The following is a 13529-nucleotide window of genomic DNA, read 5'->3' on the forward strand; positions in this document are numbered from 1 at the left end:
CTCTGCCAGCAGCTGGAGAGGGCATCGCATCTCCCTCTGGAGTCCGTCCAGATATCATGAGTCAGTCCATTCTCTTCTCAGACAAGGCCTTGCAATCAATCTGCTCTCAGACTCATGCTCTGAAAAGGTGGACCAAGTCAAAACTTTCCTACAGGGTGTATTACAAGGAAAATGCGCATCTCCCCCAGAGATGCAATAGCCCAACGGAATTAAACAGGCCTCAGAACTTGTGTGGGGAAGCATCTAGATGCAGGCCTGAAATAAGGAATCGTATTACCTAAGGGAACCCTCTCTTTTGACAAGGATGCAGAGTCCTGCCCAAGGTCTAGGCTCCTGTGTTAGAGGCCTGACTTCCATCGCTAGTGAAAGAAAACCATAAGCTCTGTGACTGCTGTGAGTGGGCACAAGGCAAGTGCTAGCGCACAAGTATACCACAGGGCGGTGGCCAGAAAAGTCTGATCTTCTATGGCTCCTGCTCCTGGAAAGGCTCTTCAGCCAAGTAGCAGCAAGCAGCCCACAGAAGGTGACATTCTGTGTTCTGGGTCCAAATCCTAAGCAAAACACCTACTGTTGCCAAACCTTGATATCACTTGTCCTATGGGGCTACACATCTACAGAAATGGGACACAAGCTTCTCAGTCTCACAGAACAAGAAAAGCCAGAAGAAAAGAGTGGAGGCAGGAAATCATGAAGAAGCACAGTGGGGAGGAAGGTGGTTCTCGACAGGGCTGGTCCTTTATGGGAGGTAAAGGAGAAGCCACAACCACAAGGTGAATGGGATCAGATGTCAACATTTGCAATTTTAACTCACCAGAGGAGGAAGCTCAGCTTCACTGGCTGCTGATGCCCTTAACCTTGCTATGAATGTGCGTGTGTGAGCCTCTGGCTGAAAAGTTGGGGTATGGGACCTAGGAGTACAATGGGGATAAGATCATTCCCAAGGAGGAGAGCAGAGAAGGGATCACCTCAAACAACCCAGTCTGTTACTGTCACAAGCTACAAAAAGAACAAAGGAGACAAAAGATAGGGATGTATTTGCAAGGTGAGGCAGATTACAGTGGCAGGTTTACTCCTGTAACGTTAAGAGGTCGATGACAAAGGAAAAAAGAAAGGTGAGAAGGGGAGAGGAGAGGAAGAAAGGCAGAGGAGAAAAAGATATAGGCTATTCTGGGTCTTAGCGTAAAGCACAGCAAGTATATAAGCACCATTACAGTTGTACTTTCTCAGGTACGAATGTTTACAAAACAGCCTGGGGTGATGATGCCCTGGGGGACTGATTAGAACTAGCCGAGCTCACAAAGTGAACAAACTCACACCTGTTATACTACAAGGGTCAGAGGGGGTGTCTCACCCTTTCTGGTACCTGATCTGCTGCTACCCACTCCTCAAGGCCAGCAGGCCTCCCCACTCTGTGCCTCAGTATACAAGCCAAAAGACTGTACTGTCCTACTCCATCACAGCATCCCTCTCTCTGAGAACTGGAATCCTCTGGTCTCCAGTGTCACCAACACGACTCCCAAGAAATAGAGCAACCTTGTATTGAACAGAGATCTAAGAGGGACCCTTGCTTTGGACTTTGAATTAGAAAATACTCTTTTATTGGCAACAAGGTTACCATTTAAGTAACTTTTCCCAAATGATTTGCCTTTCTCTTGTTAGTTTTCCTTTCAGAAGATGACATTTCCAATGTTCCTCTCAAATTCAAAGAATAACACCTGGCCTTGAGCTCCCTATGAATCGCCACCCCACAGGGTCCTGTGGTCTCATCCTGAATCGGGGTACACAAGTCTACAAGTGGACCCGGGGAGATCTGAAGAAGAGACAGGAACCTGGAGAGCACAACAGGATTTCTCCCAGAATCAGGGTCCCACAGGCCCTGAGTAACACAAAAAGCAAAGAGTAAAGAAAAAAGAAAGAAGGGATAGCAGGCGAGACTACCTTCCAACATGTTCTGGCTCTGAACTCCCATACAGCCGGCCAGGGCCCATGCTGGCCTTATGTCTTCAGGCCTTGGGAGGGACACTGGCGCCGAGGTCCCTGAGCTACAGGGTCTCCTGGTGGACCAGTCTCCCCAGCAAGGGGTCTTGTTTCCCACAAATATGGATGGGATTCTGACTCCTTGGGTGTAGGACCCAATTTCACTCGGGAATACAGCCAAAGAATTCACAGGTAGAAGCAATCTACAACAGCAAAATCTGGTCTAAAACTATCAGATAAAAATGTCTCCCGCATCATTAGCCATTTCTTCCCCCCCTCCTTTTTTTTTTTTTTTGGTGGAGACGGGGTCTTGCTATGTTCTCCAGGCTGCTCTTGAACTGTGGGCTCAAGTGATCCTCCCACCTCACTCTCCCAAAGTACTGAGATTATGTGTGAGCCACTGTGCCTAGCCACTAGCCATTTCAAGTTCAGATGTACAATCCATGGACTTCTCCAAACAACCTCCACGTTGATGTAATTGTTTTGTCTCTGCCTTGTTTCCCTACTATGCAGTAGCATAGCAGTGACAGTGTCCTGGCCTGGTAGGACTATGACTGGCCACCTCCAATGCTCCTGTAATTATTCTACTTCCCCTGACTAACCCCAGAGAGGGACACACCCCAAGTCCTATCACCCCAGGTTTGATTTTACAGGAATGTTCACATATTTTTAAACAATTCACATATTTTAAAATAATAATCATGTTACAATTATACTATTTTGGATATACTGAGTTAAATTAAAAATATTAAAACTGGCCAGCCGCGGTAGCTCACGCCTGTAATCCCAGCACTTTGGGAGGCCCAGGCGGGAAGATCACAAGGTCAGAAGTTCCAGACCAGCCTGGCCAACATGGTGAAACCCCATCTCTACTAAAAATACAAAAATGAGCCAGGCGTGGTGGCGCATGCCTGTAATCCCAGCTACTCAGGAGGCTGAGGCAGAAGAATCGCTTGAACCCAGGAGGCAGAGGTTGCAGTGAGCCGAGATTGCACCACTGCACTCCAGCCTGGGCGGCAGAGGAAGACTCCGTCTAAAAAAAAAAAGAAAGAAAGAGAAGAAAAAAAAGAAAATTAAAATTAATTTCATCTGTTTCTTTGTACTTTTAAAATGTTGCTTCTAGAAAATATAAAATTAAGGCTGAGGCAGTGGCTCACGCCTATAATCCCAACACTTCGGGAGGCTGAAAGAGGAGAATTGCTTGAAACCAGGAGTTCAAGACCAGCCTGGACAAGAAAGTGAGACCTCAACTCTACAAAAAATAAAAAATTAGCTGCGCATGGTGGCACACACCTGTAGTCCCAGCTACTTGGGAGGCTGCTGAAGTGGGAGGATTGCTTAAGCCCAAGAGTTTGAGGCAGCAGTGAGCTATGATTGTGCCATTGCACTCCAGGTGCATGACAGAGTGGGGCCCCACCTCGAAAGAAAAGAAAAAAAAAAAAGGAAAGAAGCAACCAAGAAGGAAGGGAGGAGAGAAAGCAAGAAAGAAAGAAAAGAAAAAGAAAATATAAAATTATCCATGTGTCTTTGAGAGGCCGAGGTGGGTGGATCACCTGAGGTCAGGAGTTCGAGACCAGCCTGAGCAATATGGTGAAACCCCATCCCTTCTAAAAATACAAAAATTAGCCAGACGTGGTGGTGGGCACCTGTAATTCCAGCTACTCAGGAGGCTGAGGCAGGAGAATCGCTAGAACCCGGGAGGCGGAGGTTGCAGTGGGCTGAGATTGCACCTTTGTACTCTAGCATGGGGGACAGAGTGAGACTCCGTCTCAAAAAAAAAAAAAAATTATCCATGTGGCTCACATTGTACCTTCTGTTGGACAACACTGCTTTAGAGTCTAACCTTAGAAGAAGATGGGTCCCAACTGGGCACAGTGGCTCACGCCTGTAATCCCAGAACTCTGGGAGTGCCGAGGCTGGCGGATCACCTGAGGTCAGGAGTTTAAAACCGGCCTAGCCAACATGGTGAAACCCCGTCTCTACTAAAAGTGCAAAAATTAGCCGGTGTGGTGGTGCATGCCTGTAATCCCAGCTGCTCAGGAGGCTGAGGCAGGAGAATCGCTTGAACCGGGGAGGGGGAGGTTGCAGAGAGCCCAGATCACACCACTGCACCCCAGCCTGGGCAACAGAGCGAGACTCCACTAAAAAAAAAAAAAAAACACATGTGGCCAGGTGCAGTGGTTCATGCCTGTAATCCCAGCACTTTGGGAGGCTGAGGCGGGCGGATCACGAGGTCAGGAGATCGAGACCATCCTGGCTAACAGGGTGAAATCCCGTCTCTACTAAAAATACAAAAAATTAGCCGGGTGTGGTGGTGGGCGCCTGTAGTCCCAGCTACTTGGGAGGCTGAGGCAGGAGAATGGCATGAACCCAGGACGCGGAGCTTGCAGTGAGCCAAGATCACGCCACTGCACTCCAGCGAGACTCTGGCTCAAAAAAAAAAAAAAAAAAAAAACCCACGTGTTTCTGCTGTACATCTTTTGTCAATGGAGCACCTTAAGGACTCAAGGGGCATGCTGTTTACTGATGTGCAAAACCTGGTCTGGTAGGCCCTATTTGTCACGCTGGCATAACAGCAACTAGCAGTTACCCAGTGTCCAATGTTCTGCTCAGGCCCTGCTCTGAAAAACATTCACCACTTCACATCAATGCAGCTCTCTAAGCCTCACCATCCCACTTAACCCTGTTGCCAATGACTTCCTCTGCTGTCAAATTCAATGGTAAATTCCAAATCCTCATTTTCACTCAACCTCTCAGCAGCATCTGACACTGCTCAATCCTCTTTGTTAAAGCATTTCCTTTCTCAGCCTCCCAGACACCACTCTCCTGACTTCCTTCTACCTTCCTGGCGTCTCTCTCCTTCCCACACTCTGTATGTGATTTCTCCTACAACTGGATAGCTCCCTCACTCTCTCCCAAGCCCTTGAGGCTGGTGGATCCGACCCCTCCTCCTCTGTGTCTATGCTGGCTTAAGTGATCTCATCTAGTTCCTCAGCTTTGTAAACACTGATATGAAACTGTGGACTCAACATTCCCATTTGGATTTCAAAAGATACCCGATTTATCATGTCCAAAACCAAACTCACGATTTCACCCACTCACCCAAGCCTGCTCCTCTCTCATTCCTCCACCCACCCCATCTCAGCAAATCCAGTCTGTTAGGGGCTCAGGGACTTGGGAGTGAGTCATCTCCAATGCCTCTTTCACAAACAAATTCAGCAGATCTTAGTAGTTCTACTTTCAAAATATATCTCGAATCTTCAACACTTCTGTTGCTACCATCCTGGTCCAAAACACCAACAGCCCATGAATGGACAGGTGGAAAAGCATCCCAATCAGTGTCTGTGCTTCCACCCTTGCCCCTAGTTTATTTTCCACCTAGCAGCCAGAGCTAGCCTTTTAAAAACCAAGCTAGGCTAGGCGCAGTGGCTCATGCCTGTAATCCCAGCACTTTGGGAGGCCGAGGTGGGCAGATCACCTGAGGTCAGGAGTTCCAGACCAGCCTGGCCAACATGGTGAAACCCTATCTCTACTAAAAACATAAAAATTAGCTGGGCATAGTGGCGTGCACCTGTAGTCCCAGCTACTCAGAAGGCTGAGGCAGCAGAATCGCTCGAACCCAGGAGGCAGAGGCTGCAGTGAGCTGAGATTGGGCCACTGCACTCCAGCCTGGGCGACAGACGAGACTCCATCTCAGAAAAAAAAAAAAAACCCACCCATGCTAGCCCCTGCTCAGCACCCTCTCCTGGTGCTATTTCAAGGTGATACCCATCTTGGCCTACTAGTCTCTACTAAATCTGGCTGTCCACTACCTCTGACCTCATCTCCTACCACTCTCCCCTATCAAGCATGGCCACCACATTGGCCTCATTGTTCCTCAGACAAAACAATCATGCTCCAGCCTCTGGGCCTTAGCATTTTCTGTTCCCTCTGCCTAGAACACACTTCAACCAGCTTCTTTTTTTTTGGTTTTGTTTTGAGATGGAGTCTTGCTCTGTCACCCAGGGCAGAGTGTAGTGGCACGATCTCAGCTCACTGCAACCTCCGCCTCCTGGGTTCAAGCAATTCTCCTGCCTCAGCCTTCTGACTAGCTGGGATTACAGGTGCCTGCCACCACACCCAGCCAATTTTTGTATTTTTAGTAGCAACGGAGTTTCACCATGTTGCCCAGGCTGGTCTTGAAACTCCTGACCTCAGGTGATCTGCCTGCCTCAGCCTCCCAAAGTGCTGAGATTACATGGGTGAGCCACCGTACCCGGCCTTCAACCAGCTTCTAAGCAGCTGGTTGCTGCACTTCTTTCAAGTCTCTCTGCCTATCTTTAAGACACTTCTCTGATCTCTCTCTCTTTTTTTTTGAGATGAAGTCTCGCTGTCGCCCAGGCTGGAGTGCAATGGCACGATCTCAGCTCACTGCAACCTCCACCTCTGGGGTTCAAGCGATTCTCCTGTCTCAGCCTCCCAAGTAGCTGGGATTACAGGCGTGTGCCACCAGGCCTGGCTAATTTTTTTGTATTTTTGCAGAGACGGGGTTTCACCATGTTGGCCAGGCTGTCAAACTCCTGACCTCAAGTGACCCACCCACCTCGGCCTCCCAAAGTGCTGGGATTACAGATGTGAGCCACCACGCCCAACATTATTTTTTATTTTTATTTTTTTTTAAGAAACGAGTTCTTGCTCTGTTGCTCAAACTACAGGGCAATGGTGCAATCACAGCTCACTGCAGCCTCACACTCCTGGACTCAAGTGATCCTTCCGCCTCGGCCTCCTGAGCAGCTGGGATCATAGGCATGTGCCACCACATCTGGCTTTTTTTTTTTTTTTTTTTTTTTTTAATGAGCCGGGGTCTTGCTCTGTTGCCCAGGCTGGAGTGCAGTGATGCAATCATAGCTCACTATAGCCTTGATTTCCTGGACTCAAGTGATCTGCCTCAGCCTCCTGAGCAGCTGGGATTACAGGCACATGCCACCATGCCCGGCTATTTTTTTCTTTAACAAAAAAAAAAAAAAAAAAAAAAAAAAAAAGATGAGGGGCTGGGTGCAGTGGCTCACATCTGTAATCTCAGCACGTTGGAAGGCAAAGGCAGGTGGATTGCTTGAGCTCAGGAGTTAGAGACCAGCCTGGCCAACATGGTAAAAGCCCGTCTCTACAAATACAAAAATTAGCAGGTGGCCAGGCACGGTGGCTCACGTCTGTAATCCCAGCACTTTGGGAGCCCAAGGCAGGCAGATCACCTGAGGTCGGGAGTTTGAGACCAGCCTGACCAACATGGAGAAACCCCGTCTCTACTGAAAATACAAAATTAGACAGGCGTGGTGGCACGTGCCTGTAATTCCAGCTACTCGGGAGGCTGAGGCAGGAGAATCGCTTGAACCTGGGAGGCGGAGGTTGTGGTGAGCCGCGATCACGCCATCGCACTCCAGCAGCCTGGGCAGCAAGAGCGAAACTTCATCTTAAAAAAAAAAAAGGCAGGCATGCTGGCAAGTGGCACATGCTTGTAATCCCAGCTGCTTGGGAGGCTGAGGCAGGAGGATCGCTTGAAACTGGGAGGATCTCAGCAGTGAGCTGAGATTATGCCACAGCACTCCAGCCTGGGTGACAGAGTGAGACTCCATCTCAAAAATAAACAAACAAAAGAGACGAGCGTCTCTCTATGTTGCTCAGGCTGGTCTCAAACTCCTGCCCTCAAGCGATCCTCCTGCCTCAGCCTACCAAGTAGACAGGAATACAGCCGCACACCACCCTGCCTGCCTCTGACCATTTTTTGTAAGATGGCAATTCCACCAGAGTCACTTTCTAAGACCTTTAATCTGTTTTACTTTTCTTTATTGAGTGGTATATAAAACACTTAGTTTATTGTCCATTTTTCCCCAGCAGAAAGTAAGCCTTATGAGAGCAGAAAGTTCATTCACTGCATTTGTCCAATGTCTAAAATAGCACCCAACACACGAATTAAAGAACAATCACCAGCCTGGCCAACATGTTGAAACCCTGTCTCTACTAAAAATACAAAAAATTAGCAGGGTGTGGTGGCTGGTACCTGTAATACCACCTACTTGGGAGGCTGAGGCAGAAGAATTGCTTGAACCCGAGAGGCAGAGGTTGCAGTGAGCCAAGACTGCGCCACTGCACTCCAGCCTGGGCAACAGAGCGAGACTTCGTCTCAAAAAAAAAAAAAAAAAAAAAAAAAAATCCTGAATCAACAGGATTTTATAGATATATCTTGATTTTACAAATGAAGAGGAATCAATTCAGATAGGTTATGTAATCTGACCATGGTTCCACAGCTAGTATGAAGTGAAGCCAGAATTTGAACTGGATCTATCTGGATCCAGTTGACAAATGACACTATCCATATTCAAAGTAAGAGCTAAGGCTGCCTTAGGTATTTCTTGGCAAAAAAAACAGGTATTACATCCTCCCTTTACCACCTCTAATCTTTGCTACAACCTGTGGAGCATCCAGCAGCCTTGCTGCATACCCAGAAGTTAAGTGATTTGCCTATGACTGCACAACTATGCACAACTAGTAAGTAATAGAACTGAACCCTAAGACAGGGCGTGGTGGCTCACACCTGTAATCCCAGCACTTTGAGAGGCCGAGGCAGGCAGATCACGAGGTCAGGAGATTGAGACCATCCTGGCTAACATGGTGAAACCCCGTCTCTACTAAAAACAAAAAATTAGCCGGGCATGGTGGCGGGCACATGTAGTCCCAGCTACTCGGGAGGCTGAGGCAGGAGAATGGCGTGAACCCCAGAGGCGGAGCTTGCAGTGAGCCGAGATCTGCCACTGCACTCCAGCCTGGGCGACAGAGCAAGACTACGTCTTAAAAACAAAACAAAACAGAACTGAACCCTAACTCTCAAGAAGGGGAAGCAAAAATGTTCAGAAGAGTGGCAGGCAGGTGGCATCAGGAACTAATAAAGTAGACTATAAGGAGGTCGGGCACAGTGGCTCACGCCTGTAACCCCAGCACTTTGGGAGGCTGAGGCAGGTGGATCCCCTGAGGTCAGGAGTTTGAGACCAGCCTGGTCAAAATGGAAAACCTCTTCTCTACCAAAAATACAAAAATTAGCCTGGCGTGGTGGCACGTGCCTGTAATCCCAGCTACTTGGGAGGCTCAGGCAGGAGAATCCTTGAACCCCGGGGGGTGGAGGTTGTAATGAGCCGAGACTGCACCACTGCACTCCAGCCTGCAAGACTCTGTCTCAAAATAAATAAATAAATAAATAAATAAATAAAGTAGGATAAGGGCTGACAGATAACACCATCCTGCCTGCTGCTACACCTCAGGCCAGGTCAGCGCAAGCCCAGGTTTCCTAAGGCCTATAGCAGTAACAGACAAAAACAGCTGACTCCCAAGGCCCTGATCTTAAAGCTATAAAGAAGTTGCCAAAAGTACGGTGGCTCAAACCTGTAATCCCAACACTTTGAGAGGCGGATGTGGGTGAATCACCTGAGGTCAAGAGTTCAAGACCAGACTGGCCAACATGGTGAAACCCCATCTCTAATAAAAATACAGGTATCATGGTGGCGGGTGCCTATAATTCCAGCTACTCGGGAGGCTGAGGCAGGAGAATTTGCTCAAACCTGGGAGGCGGAGGTTGCAGTGAGCTGATTACACCACTGCACTCCAGCCTGGGCAACAGAGCAAGACTCCATCTCAAAAAAAAAAAAAAAAAAAAAAAAAAGTTGCCAAACAGAAATAATTCTTCAGCAGCAACCAGGCCTAGTAGTTTAGATGTATCCCAGGCTAGAAAGCCTCAAAAACTTTGTAGATGCCATCTTGAGACAATGTATTGTTTTGAGTGCCTCTTCAAAGGGTCTCCATGCCGGAGGGATACACCCAGCCCTATACCTGAAAGTAACGGGATAGACAGATGTAATGGTGAAGAGTCTTGCCCTGGAAATAAAATGGGGTCGAATCTAATGGGGCTCCTGCTTTCTCTGTGTTTCTGTAAATGCTTCTCCTTGTTGGTTTCTGTACAACACTAAGCAATACAACTCTCAGAAGAGAGTATATTAGTCCTTAGGGGCAGCAAGAAAGTGACCCTTCAGCCAGTCTTGGGAATCCTGAACCCAAACTGGATAGAGGCTACACTGTGAGTGGCTGGAGAGCCGGGAACAATGCCTTCACACTCAGAGCAATGGCACTCTCGGCTCCAACATCCACCTGTGAATGACGCTTTACTAAGTGTTTTAACTCTCACTATCAGGCAAGGCAAATTCTATTAATTCGGTTTTACAAATTAGGAGAATGATGTGGACAGAAGGGTAGGTAGTGATTTGCCCAAAAATCAGACCAGACATTTAAATCCCCGTCTTCTGACTTATTGCCATTGATGGAGAAAAGTAGGCCGTTAACTGGCAGAGGGAACCTATCCTTTCTTGCTACCTTTTTTTTTTTTTTTGAGACACAGTCTCGCTCTGTCGTGATCTTGGCTAACTGCAACCTCCGCCTCCCTAGTTCAAGCAATTCCCCTGCCTCAGCCTCCTGAGTAGCTGGGATTACAGGCACACACCACCACGTCCAGCTAATTTTTTTGTATTTTTAGTAGTGATGGGGTTTCACCGTGTTGGCCAGACTGGTCTCAAACTCCCGACCTCAGGCAATCCACCTGCCTTGGCTTCCCAAAGTGCTGGGATTACAGGTGTGAGCCACGCTTGCTACCTTTTATAATGACTGCAAGGCTCCTCTCCCAAAGGAAATATCAGGCATCGATGACTTGGAGGATGAAACAAAGACACTGTTACCCTCATCCACCAGATTTCACTTTAACACCCAAGGGTGCCCTCATCAAATCCCAGTTAGAATCGCCAGCACTCAGCAGGGGTGGCAAACACAACGCCTCCAAGCCCAAATGGCTAAAGCAGGCAGAATGGAACACAAGAGGTAACAACAGGTAAAGGAGGATTGCAAGGGAGAGCAGAGGAGAGGACAGCAGAGAGCAGCCAAAACCCGGTAAAAGCATTCAAGTTCAATATTTAAAAATCCTGCTGGCTGGGTGCAGTGGCTCACGCACCTGTACTCCCAGCTACTCAGGAGGAGACTGAGGTGGGAGGATCGCTTGAAGCAATCTGAGTTCAGATCAGTCTGGTAACAAGGCAAGACCACCACTCCCTCCATCTAAAAATCCTGAGCAACATTTTTTTTTTTTTTTGAGACAAAGTGTCACTCTGTCGCCCAGGCTGGAGTGCAGTGGCACAATTGCGGCTCATTGCAACCTCCACCTCCCAGGTTCAAGCAATTCTCCTGCCTCAGCCTCCCAGATAGCTGGGGTTACAGGCACCTGCCACCACACCTGGCTAGTTTTTGTATTTTCAGTAGAGACAGGGTTTCAACACGTTGGCCAGGCTGGTCTGGAACTCCTGACCTCAAGTGATCCGCCTGCCTTGGCCTCCCAAAGTGCTGGGATTACAGGTGTGAGCCAACGCGCCCAGCCCAATAATTATTTATATTATCTTTTTCCACTTGGCCAAATATTAAAAAGTTATTTCTCATTTATGATCAAGATTTCGACCAGCATCTCACTTGTTGTCACTGTTCTTAGTATTATAACTGACAGCAGGATTATCGCTTGGCTCTTGAGCACTGAGTTCAAACTTCTCAGATGCAGTTTATGAGCTCATGCAGGCTACAGAGGCAGGAGGTCAATCCCAGGTGAAAACAAATGAAATGCTTCAAAGGAACTAGTAACTAAGCATCCTAAAGCACTTAACTAGTTAATTATCTAGTGAGAAGCAAATGTAAACAAACTGCTCCGAAAACGGTCCCTAAGAGTGTGGGCTCAGGCCAGGGAAGCCTAACAGCCAGGGCTGGACCGACCACATGATTTCCTCCCCGGGACCAGGAATAATAGCACCTACACCTCACAAGGTCAGATAATGATTGTAAAAATGCACTTCCTCTGGGCTGTAGGCAGCCATACAACATATATCTCAGAAGCTCTTCCAAAAAGGGCCCGAGGGACTTGGGAGCTTCCCACAGGCTCAGCGCTTGGCTTGTTCGCCAGTGAGATGAACTAGATAGCAGAAACACTACTGACAAATGGAAGGTCACAAATGTTTTTATAAGCTAGGAAGGGCTGGGCTGGGAATTGTTCTCAAGGTCAATGAAGAGTGGTGACAGTCCTGAACTTTCCAGACTCAAGTCATACTTTCCTTCTATACAATCTCATCTAATAACCATGGCCCCTGAAGAATGCAATTTTAGCTGTACATATTTATTATTCCTTTTAGAAAGGAATGACTGTTATTTCCTGTGTTCCTTTTATAAGGGAACGAGTATGTTGGGGGGAGGGGCTGGCTTACTGTTAGGGGCATTTTGAAGTGTCTCACTGTCAGGGACAAGATTCTCTGTCTTGGACCGGGCACGGTGGCTCATTCCTGTAATCCTAACACTTTGGGAGGCCGATGTGGGCAGACTGCTTGAGCTCAGGAGTTCCGGACCAGCTTGGGCAACATGGTGAACCCGTCTCTACTAAAATACAAAACATTAGTCGGGCATGGTGACATGTGCCTGTAGCCCCAGCTACTTGGGAGGGTGAGGCATGAGAATTGCTTGAACCCTGAAGGCAGAGGTTCAGTGAGCAGAAATTGCGCCACTGCACTCTAGCCTGGGTGACAGAGAGAAACTCCTTCTCAAAAAAAAAAGAAAAAAAAAATTATCTGTCTCCATATAGACTATTGGGGTTTGCTGCTAATTTTTGTGGGGCATGGTTTTACCTTAATATCCTGCACAGAGCTAGATGTTAAAGAGAAGGATGCTTGGTAGGAGCAAACAGTTTTAAGAAAAACACTTAAAGGCCCGGCGCGGTGGCTCACACTTGTAATCCCAGCATTTTGGGAGGCCGAGGCGGGCAGATCACGAGGTCACGAGTTCGAGACCAGCCTGGCCAACACAGTGAAACCCCATATCTACTAAAAATACAAAAATTGGCTGGATGTGGTGGCGGGCACCTATAATCCCAGCTACTTGGGAGGCTGAGGCAGGAGAATTGCTCAAACCCGGAAGGCAGAGGTTGCAGCGAGCTGAGATCGCACCATTGCACTCCAGCCTCAGCGACAGAGCTAGACTCCGTCTCAAAACAAAAACAAAACAGAACAAAAACACTCAAAAAGAGAAATCTCTATGGTTACATTAAATTTTTTTTTTAATTTTATACTTTGGCCACAGATTTAAGTAGCTCAACCTTCTCCTAGGAAACCAACAGGTCAGTAGTTTTCCTGACAGAACACACCTTGTAGAGGCTAGCTACCTGATACAGCCAGAAACTGACGCTAGCTGTCGGGGGCCAACAGCAGTGGGGAGGTGGCAACTGGAAAGGGCTGGCCCCTGGAATGTTTTGAGTCATCAGACGTAAACAACCGTGACTTTTCTCTGCAGGACTGTACCAACAGTTTTAGAAAGATGCGCTAAATCCTCTCCTGTCATAGAAGTAAAAAGAAGGCCTGTGATTGCTGGAATTTCTAGCCCATGGCAACCATGGCAGCTCTCTTGATACTCAGAGCACGCTGGGAACAGGCCCTCCCATGCAGCCAATGAAAAAAGGG

The 13529-nt window shown here is 47.8% G+C and overlaps 2 protein-coding genes across 7 annotated transcripts in view; one reads left to right on the forward strand and one right to left on the reverse strand.

Annotated features, from left to right (window-relative positions):
- The window catches only part of LOC129472521 (neuroblastoma breakpoint family member 1-like), a 705345-nt gene that overhangs the window by 494858 nt on the left and 196958 nt on the right, over positions 1-13529 (forward strand). The window lies entirely within an intron of this gene.
- The window catches only part of SZRD1 (SUZ RNA binding domain containing 1), a 47036-nt gene that overhangs the window by 11947 nt on the left and 21560 nt on the right, over positions 1-13529 (reverse strand). Inside the window, exons 1-2 of one of the 6 annotated variants that reach the window (XM_063631777.1) lie at positions 1939-3005; positions 812-908 (exon numbers count right to left, since the gene is read on the reverse strand). The exons of the other annotated variants lie outside the window; for them this stretch is intronic. Coding sequence (XP_063487847.1) covers positions 812-908; positions 1939-1988 — 147 coding nt within the window. The 5' untranslated portion in view covers positions 1989-3005. Of the gene's footprint in view, positions 1-811; positions 909-1938; positions 3006-13529 lie in introns of those variants that run through there. 6 annotated transcript variants of the gene reach the window in all.

Source organism: Symphalangus syndactylus, chromosome 22 (genome assembly GCF_028878055.3).
Source record: "Symphalangus syndactylus isolate Jambi chromosome 22, NHGRI_mSymSyn1-v2.1_pri, whole genome shotgun sequence".
In the NCBI taxonomy this organism is placed as follows: domain Eukaryota; kingdom Metazoa; phylum Chordata; class Mammalia; order Primates; family Hylobatidae; genus Symphalangus; species Symphalangus syndactylus.